Below are 17,901 nucleotides of genomic sequence, written 5' to 3'. Positions count from 1 at the left end.
ATCAGACAAAATCAATTGGGAAGTGCGTCGTACACGCTTCCTGAATTGATTGCACGCATATTTTTGTTTAGAGTATTTAGTGAAATATATTTATTAAAATAAATGTTTTGTTAGTTTGGAGTATTTCGTCATGACTTACGAAAATTAACTATGTAATAAATGCATTATCAAAGACTTCCAAACTAAAACAATTGACATTCGATATTAACCAAGAAATAAGTTTCTTGGTTGCCAGGCAGTGACTGTAGGAGTTACTTAGTTATGTAGGTACGAATAAATCTATCCAATATTTCAGATATCCGAAATTCTCTACATCAGAAATAGTTATTGTAATTTTAAGGTCCAAGCACTTCTTACGATCTTAATCAAAATCAAACTTGTCTTGTGTGGTTGTACAGAATAAGTACTACCCGTCGAACTAATTTGTTTTTAAAGGTCAATTGGGTTAGCTCATAGTCGTGTGTTAGTAAATAATTAACAGAACAATTATCTACCAAATCACGTTTAGACAAAACGTGACCCAGACAAAGAGTGGCCCTAAAATCGATAACCATTATTTACTTTAAGAAGATCGACGTCACGCCATTAACTTTTCCCGCCATATTTGAATGCGTAATAACCGAATCAAAGTTGTGTTGTGACTTTGAATTAAAAAAACAAGGGCTTGCCGCGTGGTAAGTCGAACTCCGCTGTGGGGCGGGGAGCCTGCCATGCGCAGTTGTCATGGACGCCACGTTAGCACGTGTATCTCTCAAGGGATGCCCGCAACGAAATAACGTTACTGTTATTTTGAATTACCGGTATTTATCTCAACCAACCGAATGAGGGCTATCGTTTTTATACTTAACAGTTGGCACCCCTGGCGATTGACAGGACCTTACTCTACAGTGGCGCCATCTTGATGAGTGCAAATGCGATAGTCCTCCTACCACTTTAGCGCTCACCAGTTGGTGCCACTGTCTTCGCTACTAGCAAGTGACAGGACCTTACTCTACAGTGGCGCTAACTGGTGAGCGCTAAAACGATAGCCCTCATTAAGAACCTCCTTCTTTTTGAAGTCGGTTAATGAAAAGATTGGCACTGGCTGGCTTTAATACACAGGTTAACATGTAGAGCGTTATAGTTGTACTTTTAATGAGATTAGATCACCAGAATAACAGAGAAACAAACTTGGGACAGTGATTATTGCAGCTGTCTAATAAATATTTTTAAATAAGTACTTAATATAAATAGACGCCATCACAAAGTCTACTGAGTCCTCCATGGTCCAGTGTGCTTGCGACGCCTGTAATCGACAGAAATGGAGGCACATAGCCAGGAAAGCTACCCTCGGAAATGATACCGAACACCCCACCGTGTACTTCGTCAGCGCAACCACGACCACTCTGACAAGAGTGATCGACTAAGAAGAAATAACTTATAAACAAAACTTTAAAGGCCAATGTGTAACCCACTTAATTTTAAGCTGCATGTATCAACAAGGCTGTATGTTTCTATAATAAAGATAAATAAATAAAACAAGCACTCGAATATACCACGCCCTACGAATATACCACTGTCTACGAATATACCACGTCCTTCGATAACGAATAACCGGTTACCGTTACCGCTATTACGGCCAGCCAGCTGTATGGAAGTCACTGCCCGCCGATAACATAAATATAACAGCGGGAGCACCGCGCCGCTCAACGATCAGTTTGTGTGGTGTCGTCGCAGCGGGTTCACGTCCGGATAGAGCGCGCCCGGAGGCAGCGATCTTTTCTTTTTTATTTGGCTTCTAGCCGTTGTATGGGTAAGTCATAACTTTAACATTTTATTAACCTCTTAGTTTAATATTTTTTTGTTCTAAACTCACCAAACAAAAACTTTCATACGCCAATAATAAACGCTATCACGCAAACAATGCTACGCGTGTATTAGACAATGTTTTGTGTTCATAAAACATAAACAAAGAACTCCTAGATTTACAGAACATAGCTCGAGAATAAATTTAAGATTTTTTTTGTGCGTCTTGAGCAAAAAGATGGCCGGGCGTTTCTAACGTTTTTGTTCTTGTGTGCGTAAGATAGGCCGAGGGGTGTAACATTTTTTCTAACAATTTCCTAATGCGCAGTTTAGTAACTTGTTGAATTTGATAACAGAACAGGTTGCTGCTTATTTCGCTGCTGAGAAACCTAAGCGTGTCTTTTATTTATTGTGTTGTTTGGTACACTCCAACTTTCACGAAGTCGTTTGCCGCATGTGGTATTTTGCGGAGAAAATACTCGGTCATTAGGGCGTTCCAACGATTTTAAATGTGGAAAGAAAACATTTTCTATAAAATAGTAATTAATTAATAATTATCTACCTCTAAACGAGTATTTATTAAATATTTTAGACCTCACTTATTAATTTCAAAACCAATTATTAGCCAATTAATGGTATTAAATTAAAAACGATACAAAAACAATTAGGATAATGGGCTACATTATTGTTAACTTAAAAATACCACTATTTGCGCAGTTAAAATATTGTTAATGCGTTTCAAATTAATGTATTGATTTTAGTTAGACGTAGTCATCAATACAGTACCTACATTTTGAGCGTAAATTTTCTTACTGAAGATTATCTTAACAATTTTAGAAAATATGATAATATGACGGACAAAAGTACACATACACGTGATGGTGATAGTAAGAATATGATAAGCAGTAGAATGATTGCAAAAAAATGTGTTTCCGTCCAGAAAATATATTAAATTCTAAGCAGAATTCATTGTCAAATAACAATAAAAGATCCCCTAGTGAAGGGTACATAATGTAGCTACGAATAGCGCGCAATGTGGGTGTAAAGGTCGTAGGACATTCGCGGCTGACGCAGTTATCGGTCGACATGGGGTTGGTACACCCACGTAGTAATCTACTAAGTGATGTACCTACGCCTATTCGCTTTTCTGGAAACTAATTATTTCATGTCATCATGCCATTATACTGGATACCTCATCAATGTTCTCGGTATTGTTATAAAGAGGTACGCCACGATTTAGGCATAAAGGTTATTGAAAGAGTTCGTGTATTGTATTGAGTTCTTTGATAATTTACCAGAATTTGAAAGGCAATATAGATTTTACGTCTTATGCTTCAGTCATATTCGTCACGTCATTTTTCGTAGAAGTTGATTCATGAATGCAACGGAAATGTCGCGTGCCAAGGCTACTAAAACGATCCAGTGAACATCCGTTACACTACTTCCGGACCATAAAATGATGACTGGATCAAAACAAGCAAATGAATGCCCGAACGATGCCATGGCATGCAATTTGGCAACCTCCACAATGCGGGATCCATGAAACTGGCCTATGAAATCGATCCAGTAACGTGACCCGTCGCCTATTAAGGCCACTGCAAGTTAAAGTTGCCTCGAAATAACTCAGTTTACAAGAAAGTAATCAGCAATCAGCTTTGAAAGGCACGTCATTGAATTCAAGGTATCTCACAGATAAGAATCTGGCATGAGCGATCACCACGCTTGCCAAATAGAATGGGCTTTGGTAGTTTACGGTCGCTAAACAAATGGATTCTTTGTATGCTTCAATAATGGGGTTGAATCATTATGTTTGGAGGAAATGAAACCCGTTTTGGACAAAGGATCTTTCAATACAAAAAACAAGTGAATAGAGGAAATAAAGTTTACTGCATGCCATATTCAGGTAGATTCAGGAAACTTATCCACATTATTAAACTTCGTTCGTTTACTGCATAGTGCGAGTAATTTCAAAAGTTTTTCCTGCACAACTTCTGTGATTTATCACCTTTTTGCCATCATCACAGTAGCACCATTGTCCAAATCGTTCGCTGCACGAGGCGCGCTGTAATGTTCGTCCAAATTGTTCACGTGCGACCTTCTTATGGTTGAGTGACCCACATTCGCGAGTCACGTGTGGTTCGTTACCAAATAAGAATGGTGACCAGCCTACCGCATGGCACAGGACAGAGGCATTTAAAACCCGCAAACAATAATGAGTCAGTAAAGGTTAACATATTTTGCGCCCGTCACCTGGCGCCACGGGCGAGTATGGTGCTGTCACTCGCAGGCACTCTATTTGTGTTATAAGAAAAAAGAGAAAGAAAGAACATTTATTCATTGAATAGTCTTCGAAATTATTGGGTCTAGGAGTACATTAACAACTTTTCTAGCATCATCGCTCTAATGCAGAATCTTCATACTCTATCAAGAAAACAATAGAGTCGGGTATTAATATTCCTTGCCAAGTTTATAAATCACATTTTCCATGCAAGTCGGTTTACAGTTGTTCATAAAATTCATAACAAAGAATGTCCTGATTTCTAGTCTTGCAATATGGTCGCCCTAGCCTAGACACGGCGAGTTTTTCCAAGGCACATAGTAATCTTGCTCTTACGAGCCTAATCGACTACCCATTTTAAGATTAGCGACGCTTATCGTAGACTAAACATTTGGGATAACAATAACGTTATCTTCGTAACGTTATTTTTGGTCGAGTTGGTAGATCAAACAAAATATTTTCAGGGAATACCAAATTGGAGTTTTAATACCAACCACGAGTCCACGAAAGAGGGGATTATCATTGCTTTTCATGGAAAGAGCCGTAATGAAAAAGCAAAAGTATTTTTTTCGCGTTCAAAGATCTTCAGTTACTAAAAAAGCGTAGGTATTATTAACTAATTGTTTTTCTGAGTACACAATGTTTCCTCATAGCCTTTCTGTTGTCTCTTTATCCTGAATAACAGGGCAAAGGTTTTCCCCTACGCATGAATGCATGATTCACATTTCTGCAAGCGGTTAACGCCGCACGCGAAAATTGCGTCATACTCGCAAACTACACCCGGTAGAATTTTAATTAAAGCCTTAAGCAATTACTCTGCCCATTAAAAATAACGAATTAAGAATTATTGGAAAAGATATTATGCAAGATTTTCATTAAAATAAAACGTCTACATCGGCAAGAATTGCAGAATATATAGTGTTAGATAATTTGTTGTTTTCTTATAGACGTCTAAGCTTCCAAAATGTTTCTTACTAAATCCCAAAGAAAGGGAAATTAAACTCAACACATTTGTCTCTATCACTTCCATACTGGTACCGTAAAACTGACCTAGATAGGTAAAAAAATTGTGCTACTAAATCGATATTTTGTGATAGAATAGAACTATTTTTAAAACTTCCACTCAGTAACATGTTTCTACAAAGAAACGACATTTGATTTTTGAACTCCAGGAATGAACTTTCAGCGGTCAGTCGCCTCGTCATTTCGGATCGTAAAGCAATAAAGATTTATTTTTTCCTTAGTGAATACCTTTAGAAATCTTTCCGTAAAAATCATATTGAGGCATTTTTTCCAATACAGTAGGCTGTATTTATTCTATCTCTGTTCGTAATTTTCGACTTGAATAATCACCTTCGCTGTTTCGTAGCCATAGGGAAAAGAAGAAACTACATTAAGCCTAGATAAGCTTTCCAAATGGTTTGCTCTATCACTCATTCATTACAGCGCTCTTTCTAACGTTAACTATAATGACTCTCCAATTACCTGCTCATTCGGTTTCATTGAATAAGGACAAAATGAAAAGTTATCATCACCAACCTAGATGGCATCATAAGTCAGATAATCTGAAACTTCAGGAACCCAAAGCATTGGTCCGAAAACAGCATGAAAATCACACATGTAACATTTTGAACATCTTGTAGTTACTACTCTTTCTAACGTTAACTATAATGACCTAACTCTCCAATTACCTGCACACAAGAAAACAACACCTTCACCTGTATAATAAGTGCATCGGAAATAATTAGCAAATGAAAACAAGCGTGTTGAGTTTGTTTACCCTGCGCGTCAAGCACACCAAACGGTGCGAAAGTGATGCGGTGTTTGCATTCCAAGTGTTATGTCACTGCCGGACACTATTGGCTCCTGGCAAATATGCAATACCTAGCGTGGTACTAACAGCACCTACCTACACTCAACATCAAATAAATCGCACCTCCCGCAACAAGCACTTTCAAACGTATGCATCCCCACTTCCCACCAATATTGGCACCATTTAAAAGCCTAGTTCTAAGCTTCCAAAAATGTGTCTTTAGAAGGATCCAGAGTCACTTCTTCAAAAAATAGGCTATTACGCTTGAGCCAACTTTTATGGCTGTAAAACTGTTAAGTTGGGATTAATCGGTATCCATCTGTTAAAGAGGACACGTGTGATCATTATTTGGTTTTATAACCATAAAATTTGGTCTAATTGATCCCAGAGGTGAGCCCAAAGTGAGGTCTCTTTTCAAGAAATCAAATGTCTTTTTCTTTAAGGATATTTATTGGGCTTTCAAATAACACCAATATTGTTGGGGCACCATGATTGTGTCAGAAGAAAATCTTTAAAGTTCGCGTCGCGGAAGGTGCGGTTTATTTGATGTTAAGTGTATTTCGTTGCGTTAATGCATAGGTACAAAAAGTATCTCGATTCATAGAAGTCTTAAAAATAACTTAAACAAAGGACGCCCACGAAGTGGGCAGATGATCTTTAAATGTAAAGATAGATACAATAATGGTTTGCCGTGACCAATACGTGGAAGGCAGAATTTGAATTGTTTTACAATTTAAAATGTAGTGCAAAAAGATTTTGAAACAAAACCATAGTAATTTGAATTGTTTTAAAATTTTAATGAAGTACGAGTATATAAGTACAAAAAGTTGTTGAAATTCTGATCACGCGTGACGTGACTCTACTAAAAAGACGGTGCAGACAATATTATGGTGAAGTTTCTCTCATGCATATTAGTTGCTTACGATTTGAATATAGACAGATACCAAGCCAAAACAAAAAAACAATATTGATTTACGTACAACATGTTTACCTTTTGCTTGTTCAGTAATGCCCAATATTAGCTCTTGGCAGAATCAATAGAGCTGTTTGCCATCACTATTTCTAATCACAATCAATCGGTCAACTTTCGTTGCGCGTGCCGAGACGTCCGTGATGTCTATGGGAGATAATAGAGCCACAGTAGATATATGAGCTAAAGCAGTACGGAAACTTAGCCCTTTCGGCGAGTTAAATACCTACACTTCAACTGAGTGTTAGGGTTGGCACTCTTAATCTTTATAAAATTAATAAGGTTCTGAATTACTTATTTATTAAAACGTTTATTTAGGTTTTTTAATTATCAAATACGTAATGGAATAAATTAATTGACTAAGTAGTTATCAAAAAAATAAAACGTTAATTAGGTTCTATAATGATCGAATACATAATCGAATAAATTGATTAAGTACTATTAGAGGCCGGTAGAAGATATTCTATTCTCATAAATAAAATACCGGATACTTACTTTCACATAGCTATTGCCTCATTTTAAATACAGTTCATCACTTAGTACAAAAGCGCGCGGAGCAAATTACTTTATCAAATAGAACACATAAATTGTTAAAAAGCGTAATTACGTAATTTAAAAAGAACTATTACAAAATCAGATGTAAGCACTTTATTTAAAAAGTAATATTGAATCATTTTTACAATTTATTCAGAATTATTACGAAGTTTAAAAAATGAAAGTTCTGGTTTTGAAGATGCCGAGTTCAAGCAGCCGTATACTACGCAATACACTCGTGGCATGTTTTTTAAAAATACAGAGGACAGTGCATGCAATAAAATTATTATTAAAAACACAACGCGCGCGCGCGACACTCGCGACGGATGGACTGCGAGGTTCGCTTAGAGCTTGTGTAAAGCGTGCGTCTGTGTGCGTGAGTCTGATTTCGAGCGTTTGTCGGCCATTCTCAGATGAGCTAGTTTTTGCGTGTCCGGGCTGTTAAATCGTTAAAAATGACAAATTAGAGACATGCAAGTATTTTTATACGTTACTTAACAACCCCATCCAGTTGTGCATTAAATCATAGGCCTCTATTTTAAGTATTTGTGACTTAATTAATTTCATGAACCTCTGTTCTCTAATTACCGTTACGCGTCCGCACACCGACTTAATGTTAAAACTTGGCTGTAATTTTTATGTCGTATAGATTTGGTTTACTCCATTCAACATTTTAAAGAGTACAAAAGATTGTCTTACGCATAGCAAAATATCTATTCAATAGAACCATTCTGTAAATAATTAGAATTAAAAAACTGCTTGTCCGAGCGAAAGTCCTAATTCCCGTGACGTTTTCTGTTTTTGGGCACACAAGCCTAAATAATAATATTTGACACATCATTTACGCGAGCGGCGCGAGCCCTTAGTTAGTTCTAAGACCTGTTAGCAAGTAGACGTCTATTGCGTTGGCGTACCGTCGATGAATTGCGTAAGAGTATAATTACCATATCTTTGGTTTTCTATTTTTCTATTTACCATGTCCTTATTTTTATACTCGATTTTTAAAGGTAGATCCACGTTGTTAATTTAAATAGATTCAGTATTTTGGCCGTCATACGTTGTAGTAAGACAGTATTTGCATACGCTGAAGATTTTGGAAATTTTGAAGAAAAACTATCGTTTTATAATTTCCATGTACTAATTACCGTATATTTATAATCACCGTTGTATGAAATTATTACCTACAAATTGCACTCACGATTGAATAAGTATGATGATAAAATATGAAATATACCTAGACTTTCGCATAACAACTGTACGGACTTTCTTCCAATCTGACAATCAAAATTTAAAAAACTTTCGTTAGAGTAACCTCGAAAGAGATTCGATTTCATGACGAATGTTCAGCTTCAGTTGCTGCATGGTTGTTGGATTTAAGAGTATATTTAACCCCTAAGGTGACCCCACAAAAAGAAGTTACCTGGAGTGAAATTGGGGCTTTCTGATGGCCAGGAGATGTCACCCCTGCATGAAACATGTCTCGTACCAGATATTTATTTTTACTATTAGTATAATTGATATTAACATCTTAAGTCATTAATTAATTCTAATATAATACCATTAACATCTATCCATAATACCTTTGCCCTAAGAAGATGAGATTTTCCAACAGTAACGCTTACCTGGCGTGATCACATTAAGAACAAAAGAGAACAAATCAACAGACAATGGGACTTTTCAAGGCAAGAGTGTATAGGCACTTTGTACCATCCTAAACTGCATCCTACCTGCTTTGTTATGCATAGAAAAAACTTCGTGATATGCAATGGGTACTGGACAGAAGAAGCTTGGAGAACAAACTATATAAATGGATCTTAAAACCCATGTAGACATGGCATCGACTTAGCCTCGCAAATGTAGAAATACTTTAACGTTTTCAAAATAAAGTTTTAAAAATCTTGAGCTGTGCACCTTGGTTTACAAAGTCCACTGAAGTGATACCAAACGTCAAAGAGGGTGTGGAAAATCCTGTAAAGCTTACAACCAAAGACTAGACCTTCATGGAATCTATTTGCTGCATCCCTTTTAAATTCTAAGAATTCTGCATTTAGGCTCAGGAGAAAGCGAATAGCATCAATCTGAAAACCTATTGTAAAAGAATCGAGGTGACAAATCATGGGATATGCTGAGCTGGAACTGTCATTATTAAAAATTCAATTTAATCTGATAAAGGGTGATGGCTGATCGCAGATAGATTAAAAAGAGGAAAAATCACTTAAATCATTAATTAATTTTTCGATATTTATGCATATCCGAAAAATCAAATTTGTGAGATCTCCTGATCCATTATTTATCTGTACGTTAAATCGTTTGTACCACATTGAAATCAAATAAATGATGATTAAGATTCTGATGAAATGTGACACGTAGCACCTTCTGGCCGAAACTAAGTGTTCCTGTTATAGCCTCGATTATTGCAGTATACTGAAAATATCTTGATACAATAAATAATAGAAATGAGTGTTTTCCTTTTTTCAAAGGGTTATTAAGTGTACCTACAGCGTTTTTTATGACGCTATATATTTATATACAAATTTATCAATGCAAGACATTGTTTTCTTGCTATTTTACATATTTTTTCTAATTACCGTTAGATTAAGTATTAGCCTTATCTAATTACCGTGACCATAAAATTTTTGGGTCTCATTTACGCGAAAACCGCTTGGAATAATTTGACGCCTTAACGATTGTTAAATTCGTACTTTTCATGTGTTTCATATTTAAATGCGTTTAAGTCAATTAAGCCAAATTTCAAAAATGATATGGTAATTAGGCTGAGAACGCCTAATCGTGAGAATGACCGTTGTATGAAGCTTCCGTACTGTTTGATTTATCTACTGTGATAGAGCAAACTTCGCCCCAGACGGTCAATATCCACAAGTGTACAGTCAGCGTCAAATAGTTCGTAACACCCAAAGTAGCCAAAAAGTTTGCAACAAATCTTTGTTACAATCAGTGGCGGATTTACAAATTTGCCGCTAGTAGGCCATTCAATTTTTGCCGCCTCTACCTATTGACTTTTGAAATTCAATACGTTAGTTTAATCCCGTTATTAGGATTGTGAACTTAATTATATTTCTGTCAGTTACTAGATTATTATTGCAACCCGCTATGTAATGAAGAGTTTAATGTTGACCTAAAAACAGCAGTATGTACTAATAGGCTAGTCAGAATGACCATTTTTCGATAAGGTAAGTCCTTTACGCGGTATAACCGGAAAACCGAAAAAGCGCCCCTTTCGGGGGCCCCCACCACTTAAGCACAACAACTGCACAATGGCAATACGTAGACGCGAGGTCCAAATGCTGCATGATTGGTGGATTTTGACATATCTGTCAATGTCATGTCAAAAATAACCAATCATGCAGCATTTGGACCTCGCGTCTACGTATTGTCATCTGGTGGATTTTTCAATCGCTAAGACCCTCATTGGAATAAGGTTGTGTTGTCAACTTTTTGTCCACTTCGGGTGTCATGAACTATTTGACACTGACTGTACACTGGTCCATCACATTTGCCCGACGCGTGCGTAACCTCTACAAGTAACCCACATGAAAGATTCAGAGAAAAGCGGTCTGAGTCATCGGCACGAGTGTAAAATCAGCAGAATATCGACATATCGAACTCTATCTAGCTGCCAGAAGCCATAGCATGTGCATAAGATAAAACGAACAGGTCAATTCTTTCTATTCTAGCTAAAGCTAAATTAATTCCGATCCGAATGATTGTACAGTTATACTAAGAGTTGTTAACCTGTAAGCTTATCTGTTAATTCTTCGGTTTCATTCTATAAGGACAAAATGAAAGGTTAAAGGTTAGAAAATCATCACCAACCTAGACGGCATCTTACATCATAAGTCAGATAATCTGAAACTTCAGGAACCAAAGCATTGGTGCGAAAACAGCATGAAAATCACACATCTAACATTTTGAACATCTTGTACAACTTACTCTTTGTAACATTGCGAAGTGAATAAATGAATATGAATACCGCTCTATTCGGCACTAAGTTACGGGTTTCTTCTCATAAGAAGTTTGAACCAGATAGAAACTACCATTCCACCCATGACTGCTGCTGATGACCGTAATTACTCTTTCTGTACCGTAAAGACAGCACTGAACGGTTTAAACTGCTTTCTTCGCGCGAACCATCGCCGGTTGTAACCAGCAGTAACTACAGTTTCCTTGAAATCGCGTCTGCGTTACGTCACGTCGTAATGTATTAAATTTAGAAGCTTCTGCTATTGATTCACGGAGTGATATTCGAAACAAAGACAGGGGTTATTATCCTGAATACTGTACACTCGATTTTGATGCTTAAGTCAAAGGGTAAAAAGTTAAAATAGCACCCCAAACAAAACATCGGTAGGTATCGTACTGTCAAACTGCCCATCTCGTTTCACGTGGCGATACAGGCGACTGAAAGTTACCAGGCAGGCAGTAGGTAGGTATCTATCTTATAGATTTTAATGATAAAAGAATGTATCATTTTTATATCCGTAACTTTTATCAGACAATCGGATTCGAATCTGTGAGATAACCTACTAGATCTATCTTCGTGAATACCTGATAATACTACTTACTTACGTACCTACTTCTTACGCATAAAAAGATGTTCCTACTGCTGAAATTCGCCTTTTGTCCAAATTTTTGAAGAATGTATTCTAGAAATACCTAAACGTGTCATAGGTTGCAAGCTTGTCATTATATCGCCGCATAAATTTTTTTTTTTATCGGTAGAAGAGTGCAAGGTGTGTTTGCGATTTATAAAAACACGCAAAGCATGTGTTGAAAGACATCGACGACAATAATATGTTGCAAAAGGCGATAAGATAATGACTAAATAAATAAGCATGTATTGAAAAAATACGCTGATATTTTATTGCTACGATTAAAAAGACAGCAATACTTTACAGGAATTATTCAATAACCTTAGCTCGCACCTTTCTACCGTAATTAAGCCTAAACCTTTTATCCGTGCTTAATTCGGCTCGAAGGACCATGACCTTTTAAGATGTTAACTCGTTTAAACTTATACCTTTCTATCACTTGAATAATATAGTTGGCTTTTAGATGCTGACTATTTATTTAGTTAGTTACTATACTCCATCTCAGGTGCCCTTAACGGCTGATACATCTCGGGCGCCGTTAGGGGATGAAATGGGTAATAAATAGCAGATTGCAAAAGTTATACGAGCCAAGTACATTACCGACCCCATCTCTGGTTACGTTTTATTGACACATAGCAAGTAGCAGAGGGGTGGGAACGAGAGATGGGAATAGTCTTGACAATCGAGCCACTAAAACGTCATTTTTTTTGTTTAAAGGGAGAACCCCTTGTTAATCAAAAAAACATTTGTTGCAGAGCGTGAAAAACCGTCATCATTGGTGTTAGAGAGGCAGCGTGAGGCGCTCGCTAAGGGCGTCGAGGTCGCTACCGAGCGGAGCCGCGACGATGCGTTGCAGAAGGGCACGCCCGAGGCCGAGGCGGCGGCCCCCGCCGTCGGCCGCTGGGGCTCCGAGTGGCCGAGTTGACTCGCTTCGGTCGCGCGGGACGACGCCCCCGTCGCCCGCGACGTGACCAGGCTACCCCTCCCGCCCGCGCGGTGGGGCCCACCACGACGCCCGCTCGACCTCACGCCGACCACGCACGAGGAACTCGTCACCAAAGCTGAAGCCGTGCTCCGGAAACTCCTCGTCACTGACAACTACGACTCGGTCAACAACTTCGTGTCGCTGTTCGAGGAATTCGAGAACTCTAAGGAGCCGCTGTACGATGTGTACGAGAAGTACTCGCCGCCGATCCGCGCGAAGAAGCACACGTGCGTCGGACTGGGGTTGGAGCTGATCAAGAGGTGGAGGAAACTCAATAAGGTAACTACTACTTATCTAATGCCCTTTTTCACCATCAATCCCTAATTCTTATGTGTCACTCACCATAGATTGATGGTGAAAACAGGCATAAGACTTTTTAAAATATTCTTGCTTTGACTTTATACCTAATATGCGCGTTAGGGGAGAGGGGATTCCCCTGCATCCTAATAAGCCACACTATATCATTTCATCATCACCATCTATTCAGTCATAGGACGACCATTGCTGAACATAGGCCTCCCCCAATGATTTCTATATTGACCGTTTCGTAGCGGCCTGCATCCAGCGCCTGCTATTATAGGTAGCAGTAAGGCGCTGAATTGCTAAAACCAAGTGGCAGTGGGCGGGGCACATAGCTCGTAGAGACGATGGCCGTTGGGGCGGAAAAGTTCTCGAGTGGCGACCACGGGCTGGAAGACGTAGCGTGGGCAGGCCTCCTACTAGGTGGAGCGACGATCTCGTAAAGGTCGCGGGAAGAGCCTGGATGCGGGCAGCGCAGGACCGTGCATTGTGGAAAACCTTGGAGGAGGCGTTTGTCCAGCAGTGGACGTCATTTGGCTGAAGCGAACGAAGGCGCTGAATGTAGGCATAAAGGTTTATCAGGTCGTCGATCTACCATGTGGGTGGACGTCCTAAGCTGATAAGATAGCAGCAGCAGTTGTCCCTAAAGATTTCACTTTGGAAGACGTTTTACTTAATAACCGATCTTTTTCCAGGAGTTTCCCGGGTTCGCGTGCGCGACCGCGCTGCTCTCGTGCGAGGAAGCCGTGGGCGACGTGCGCGAGTACGTGTCATGCGGCGACAGCCCCGCCGCCGTGCTGTCCGCGGAGAAGGAGCACGTGATGGTGGGCGTGTTGGTGCGGCTGGCCGGGCGCGCGGGCCTGCTGCTGGCCGACCCGGGCTACCACGTGCCGAGGGTCGTCACCGTCATGGCCGACCGCGCCTACCCGCACACCGGTCAGTATATACAGGCTGCTTGCTTTCTCATGTGCGTTCCCTTCGAGAGGCCACTTTGGAAAACGAAGGTTTCATATACATAAAGATTTAGCAGAACCTCTAAAACAATTGTAAGTTGGACGCTACAACAGAGTAGACGCACACCGTTGATTTTTCGTCGGCCGATAGTTTAGTCGGGCAGTTGATCAGTATGGGCATGTAATGGGAGTGCGCACACTACGCCGATTCGATTTGGCCGATTCTTCATACAATTTAAAATCGGGCACAACTATCGGCCAACTAAAAATCAACGGTGTGCGCCTACTCTTAGGCTACAACTCGCCGAATGTGGTCCCTCAAATGAACTGTGTCAAATACCAAATTACTGAATCTGCTTTCGCGATCTGGGGTGGTTGGAGTAGGAAGATAAACCACAATACGCGCACAATGGCCCAACAAGGGATACGCAATAGCTATAGGGCTTCCTGTTGAAAACCAGTGACGGGACATCCTACAAGGTGTCCCAACTAAAACTGAGTGGCATTAACATGCATGCATTTCTTTCTTTCTTTTAAATGTAACCTTTGCATTGTGCGGTATTCGATTGCCCTGCAACAGGAAAACTAACTAAGTAACTATCACAGCCTGACAATCGACTTCTTTGTTTCAACCTTAGCACGTCCACTGCTGGACACAACTGCGCTGTTTACAGGTCCTAGTAACTAGATAATTTTTTTCTTAGGAGTCTTATTCACGAGTGGAACCACCAGGTTCAATGATTCCTTAAAAATGTGCATTAAATCAATCTGAGTATAAAAACGATTCCCTACTGTCCATAATTTGAAAACAAGTGAAACAGAGAATCAGTATACTTCCAGAAGTTTGATACTACTAGCCAGCCAATTTTGAAACCTCATCACAATTCTAGCCTAACTCCTGAACGTCCCAACATAGAGCCAAAATAGATGCAGCCAAAAACTAAACCCTTTCTTCTCCCCCAGGATGGTTCACGCAATCCGACGAGCCTACCTGCCGCAAGGAATACAACTACGTCTTCAGCCCGCCCAACAGTAGCTACGTGGAGTGGCAGGAGCGCGAGACGCGTGGCGGAGACGTGAAAAGTCAAACGTCGCTCGTGTTCGTCGCCAGGCCTTATCTTGACGGCGTCAACGTGACTGAGAGGAGGAACCTGGTTTACAACTTCAAGTGAGTATGAGAAATGTTGGAATTGGAAATCTTTTTGAGAAAGCTGAAGTAATGTAGCAAATCAAATCGTTTATTCAGTACATAAGCCCTTTCCAGGGCACTTATACACGTCCCAAATATAACTTGCCCTACCGCCATTTCGGGTCAACGTAATATGGGCTTGTGCTGATAAGAAGAGGCGGAAGAAACTCAGTCACCTGTAGCAACTCTAATAGTGCTTTTAATGGGCTTTGTAACATTTTAATCTCTGCGCGTGAAGCTAGACGTAGCGCATGGTACATCTATGGATCTTGAGATAGAAGGCACCTACATAACAATATAATTTACGTCATGTGCCCACTAACAGGAAGACGACCCTCTAATTTACCAGAGACAAATAGATGATCTGGCCTACACTCCCTGGTCCTTCTTGCGAGTCTGGTTGAGGAAACCTGATTGATATTCGCATGTCTCTTTTAGTCACCTCTTATAACGGAAAAGTTTCGGCATTCCTATTCTACTCTGTTGAAACCACAAGGCAACGGAGATTTTGACCATTGGTTGAAGAAACACATGATAAGCTACAAATGTTCCCATCGATCCTAACCATTCCCTATCTTCCAGGAGTCTCCTCTCGCGCGACCAGAAGGGCCACGTGATCGCCGGGCTGTATTTCCCGGTGGGAGCCCGCGGGAAGGACGCGCAGTTCACGCTCTTCTTCGGAAGCGGCGCCGACAAGCGCAAGACCAAGTACAAATTCAGCACCTTCTTAGATTCAGAGGTAAGTTCCATTTGACCAATCTAGTTTACGGTATTTTGTGCTGTTATTGCAGTAACTATAACGGAAATAAATAAGTAGGTACAGGTCGAGCTCATAACTGAGTCAGTGCCTGAGGTAGGATCACTCAATCCACATGCATGTTTTTGTGACGTCAAATCAAACGTCAGGCAGACTGTGTTCAGACTGAAATGCTCTGTCACGTCATGGCACCCTTCCCGTTCCTCTCCTTGACTCAGATAATCATGCCACTAAACCTGTAGTACAAACCTCATAAAACGACATGTACCTAAAACATCAAGTTATAACATGACAGTATCAAGGATAATTCTTGAGGTTACCTTTCCCATTAACAGTTTGTTAAGTGCCTGAAAATGAACACTGATAATGAGGCTAAAATGAGACATGTGATTATTGAAAACAAGGTCGAAGTCAAAAGTTGTTTCCGTGATTTATTTATTCATTCATTTTAAGTTTCGACCTTACGAACTTGACATAAGAGTCATATCTCAATACAAGTCCATCGTCAAACATTGAAGGTAGTTATCATTTTAAACGGCTGTTTCGTTCCAATCCACAACTCGTTACTTATTCTGGGTATTCGAAAGTTTGTCCACTGTTATTATGCGACTATAGATAATTGTATATCATATAATCTAAGTACATAGTTTGTGGAATAGCAGTCACTAATAAGCCTTTTCTTTCACAGATACCAGAGTCCTTGTCAGAGGAAATTGAGCTTTGCAACGCGCAAATGAACTACAAAGATGGCGAACTTCTCAAAATCATCTGTAAAGTGGCCAAAGTGATGTCGCATCAGCGCTTCATCGAGCAGATGCTGGAGATCAACGACGACATCTGCCGCCTGAGCCTCTGACAGCGCCCGCGAAATGGCGCCGACGACAAAATGGCCGCCAACATGACAGACGCAACAAAAGACGACGCTGTTGTACTCTAATTATTTTTACGTTTGTCACTTAATTTGTAGATTAGTTTACTTCAAAGTATATCGACGATGTATTTTATATGTGTAATCATTCAAATTATTTACTTTTTTATCGGTTATGGGACTAATTTTTGGGCTTAATGTTTTTTATCATTACTATTGTAGTGTATAAGGATATTTTTTGAATTTTGCATTTCTTTGTGGACTATTTAGTCTATTTATTAGTTACTGGAATTTATTTTACCTAATATATAATTATTTGACAAATCTACATATTCGTATTTATTGGAACCCTTTATATGACACTTATCTCTACAGAAAAACCTAATAGATTTAAGGTTATTTGAATAAATGAAACAATGAATACGAGAAACAATATTTTATTGAAGGAATGGGCGTTATATCCAGCACCTTTCTAATTTTGTGCGGAGTTTAATTTTCCATTGTCTATCGGATTTTAAGGGGACAAGAATTTACACACACTATATAAAGAGATACATAGCCTAGGTTCACTATTTACTTATTTGAGAGGGTACATTGGGGGCTGGCACTACCCGTCAATATTGAAAATGCTATATGGAAAACTGAAAGGATAGCAATATAAGATCCTATATTGTTAGTTAACCTTCTTTTAAAGCGAGTCTAACGCTCATAAGCCACAACTTAGTGGACTGGAAATATTTTTCAACTAACATAGCAACTATCAGGTTTTTAGAGACTGGAAATTTCTCGAAAAGCTTTATGACCTAGCTATAAAGCAATACGATATTATCTATGGAAGACAATACTGCGGAAGTCTAGT

The 17,901-nt window shown here is 39.4% G+C and overlaps 1 protein-coding gene across 1 annotated transcript; it reads left to right on the top strand.

Moving 5' to 3' along the window:
- The first annotated feature begins 1,673 nt into the window (after window positions 1-1,673).
- On the top strand, window positions 1,674-17,370 carry LOC135079015 (uncharacterized). The gene is made up of 6 exons (XM_063973643.1): window positions 1,674-1,792; window positions 12,746-13,254; window positions 13,971-14,211; window positions 15,192-15,396; window positions 16,000-16,156; window positions 16,863-17,370. Exons 3-6 carry the CDS (start codon window positions 14,097-14,099, stop codon window positions 17,028-17,030), a joined length of 645 nt encoding a protein of 214 aa, XP_063829713.1. The 5' UTR covers window positions 1,674-1,792; window positions 12,746-13,254; window positions 13,971-14,096; the 3' UTR covers window positions 17,031-17,370.
- Window positions 17,371-17,901: the final 531 nt, after the last annotated feature.

The sequence above is a fragment of the Ostrinia nubilalis genome, chromosome 15 (assembly GCF_963855985.1).
Source record: "Ostrinia nubilalis chromosome 15, ilOstNubi1.1, whole genome shotgun sequence".
NCBI lineage: Eukaryota > Metazoa > Arthropoda > Insecta > Lepidoptera > Crambidae > Ostrinia > Ostrinia nubilalis.
Note: the sequence above shows the minus strand (reverse complement) of the source record. Positions and strands in the feature narration are given on the sequence as shown.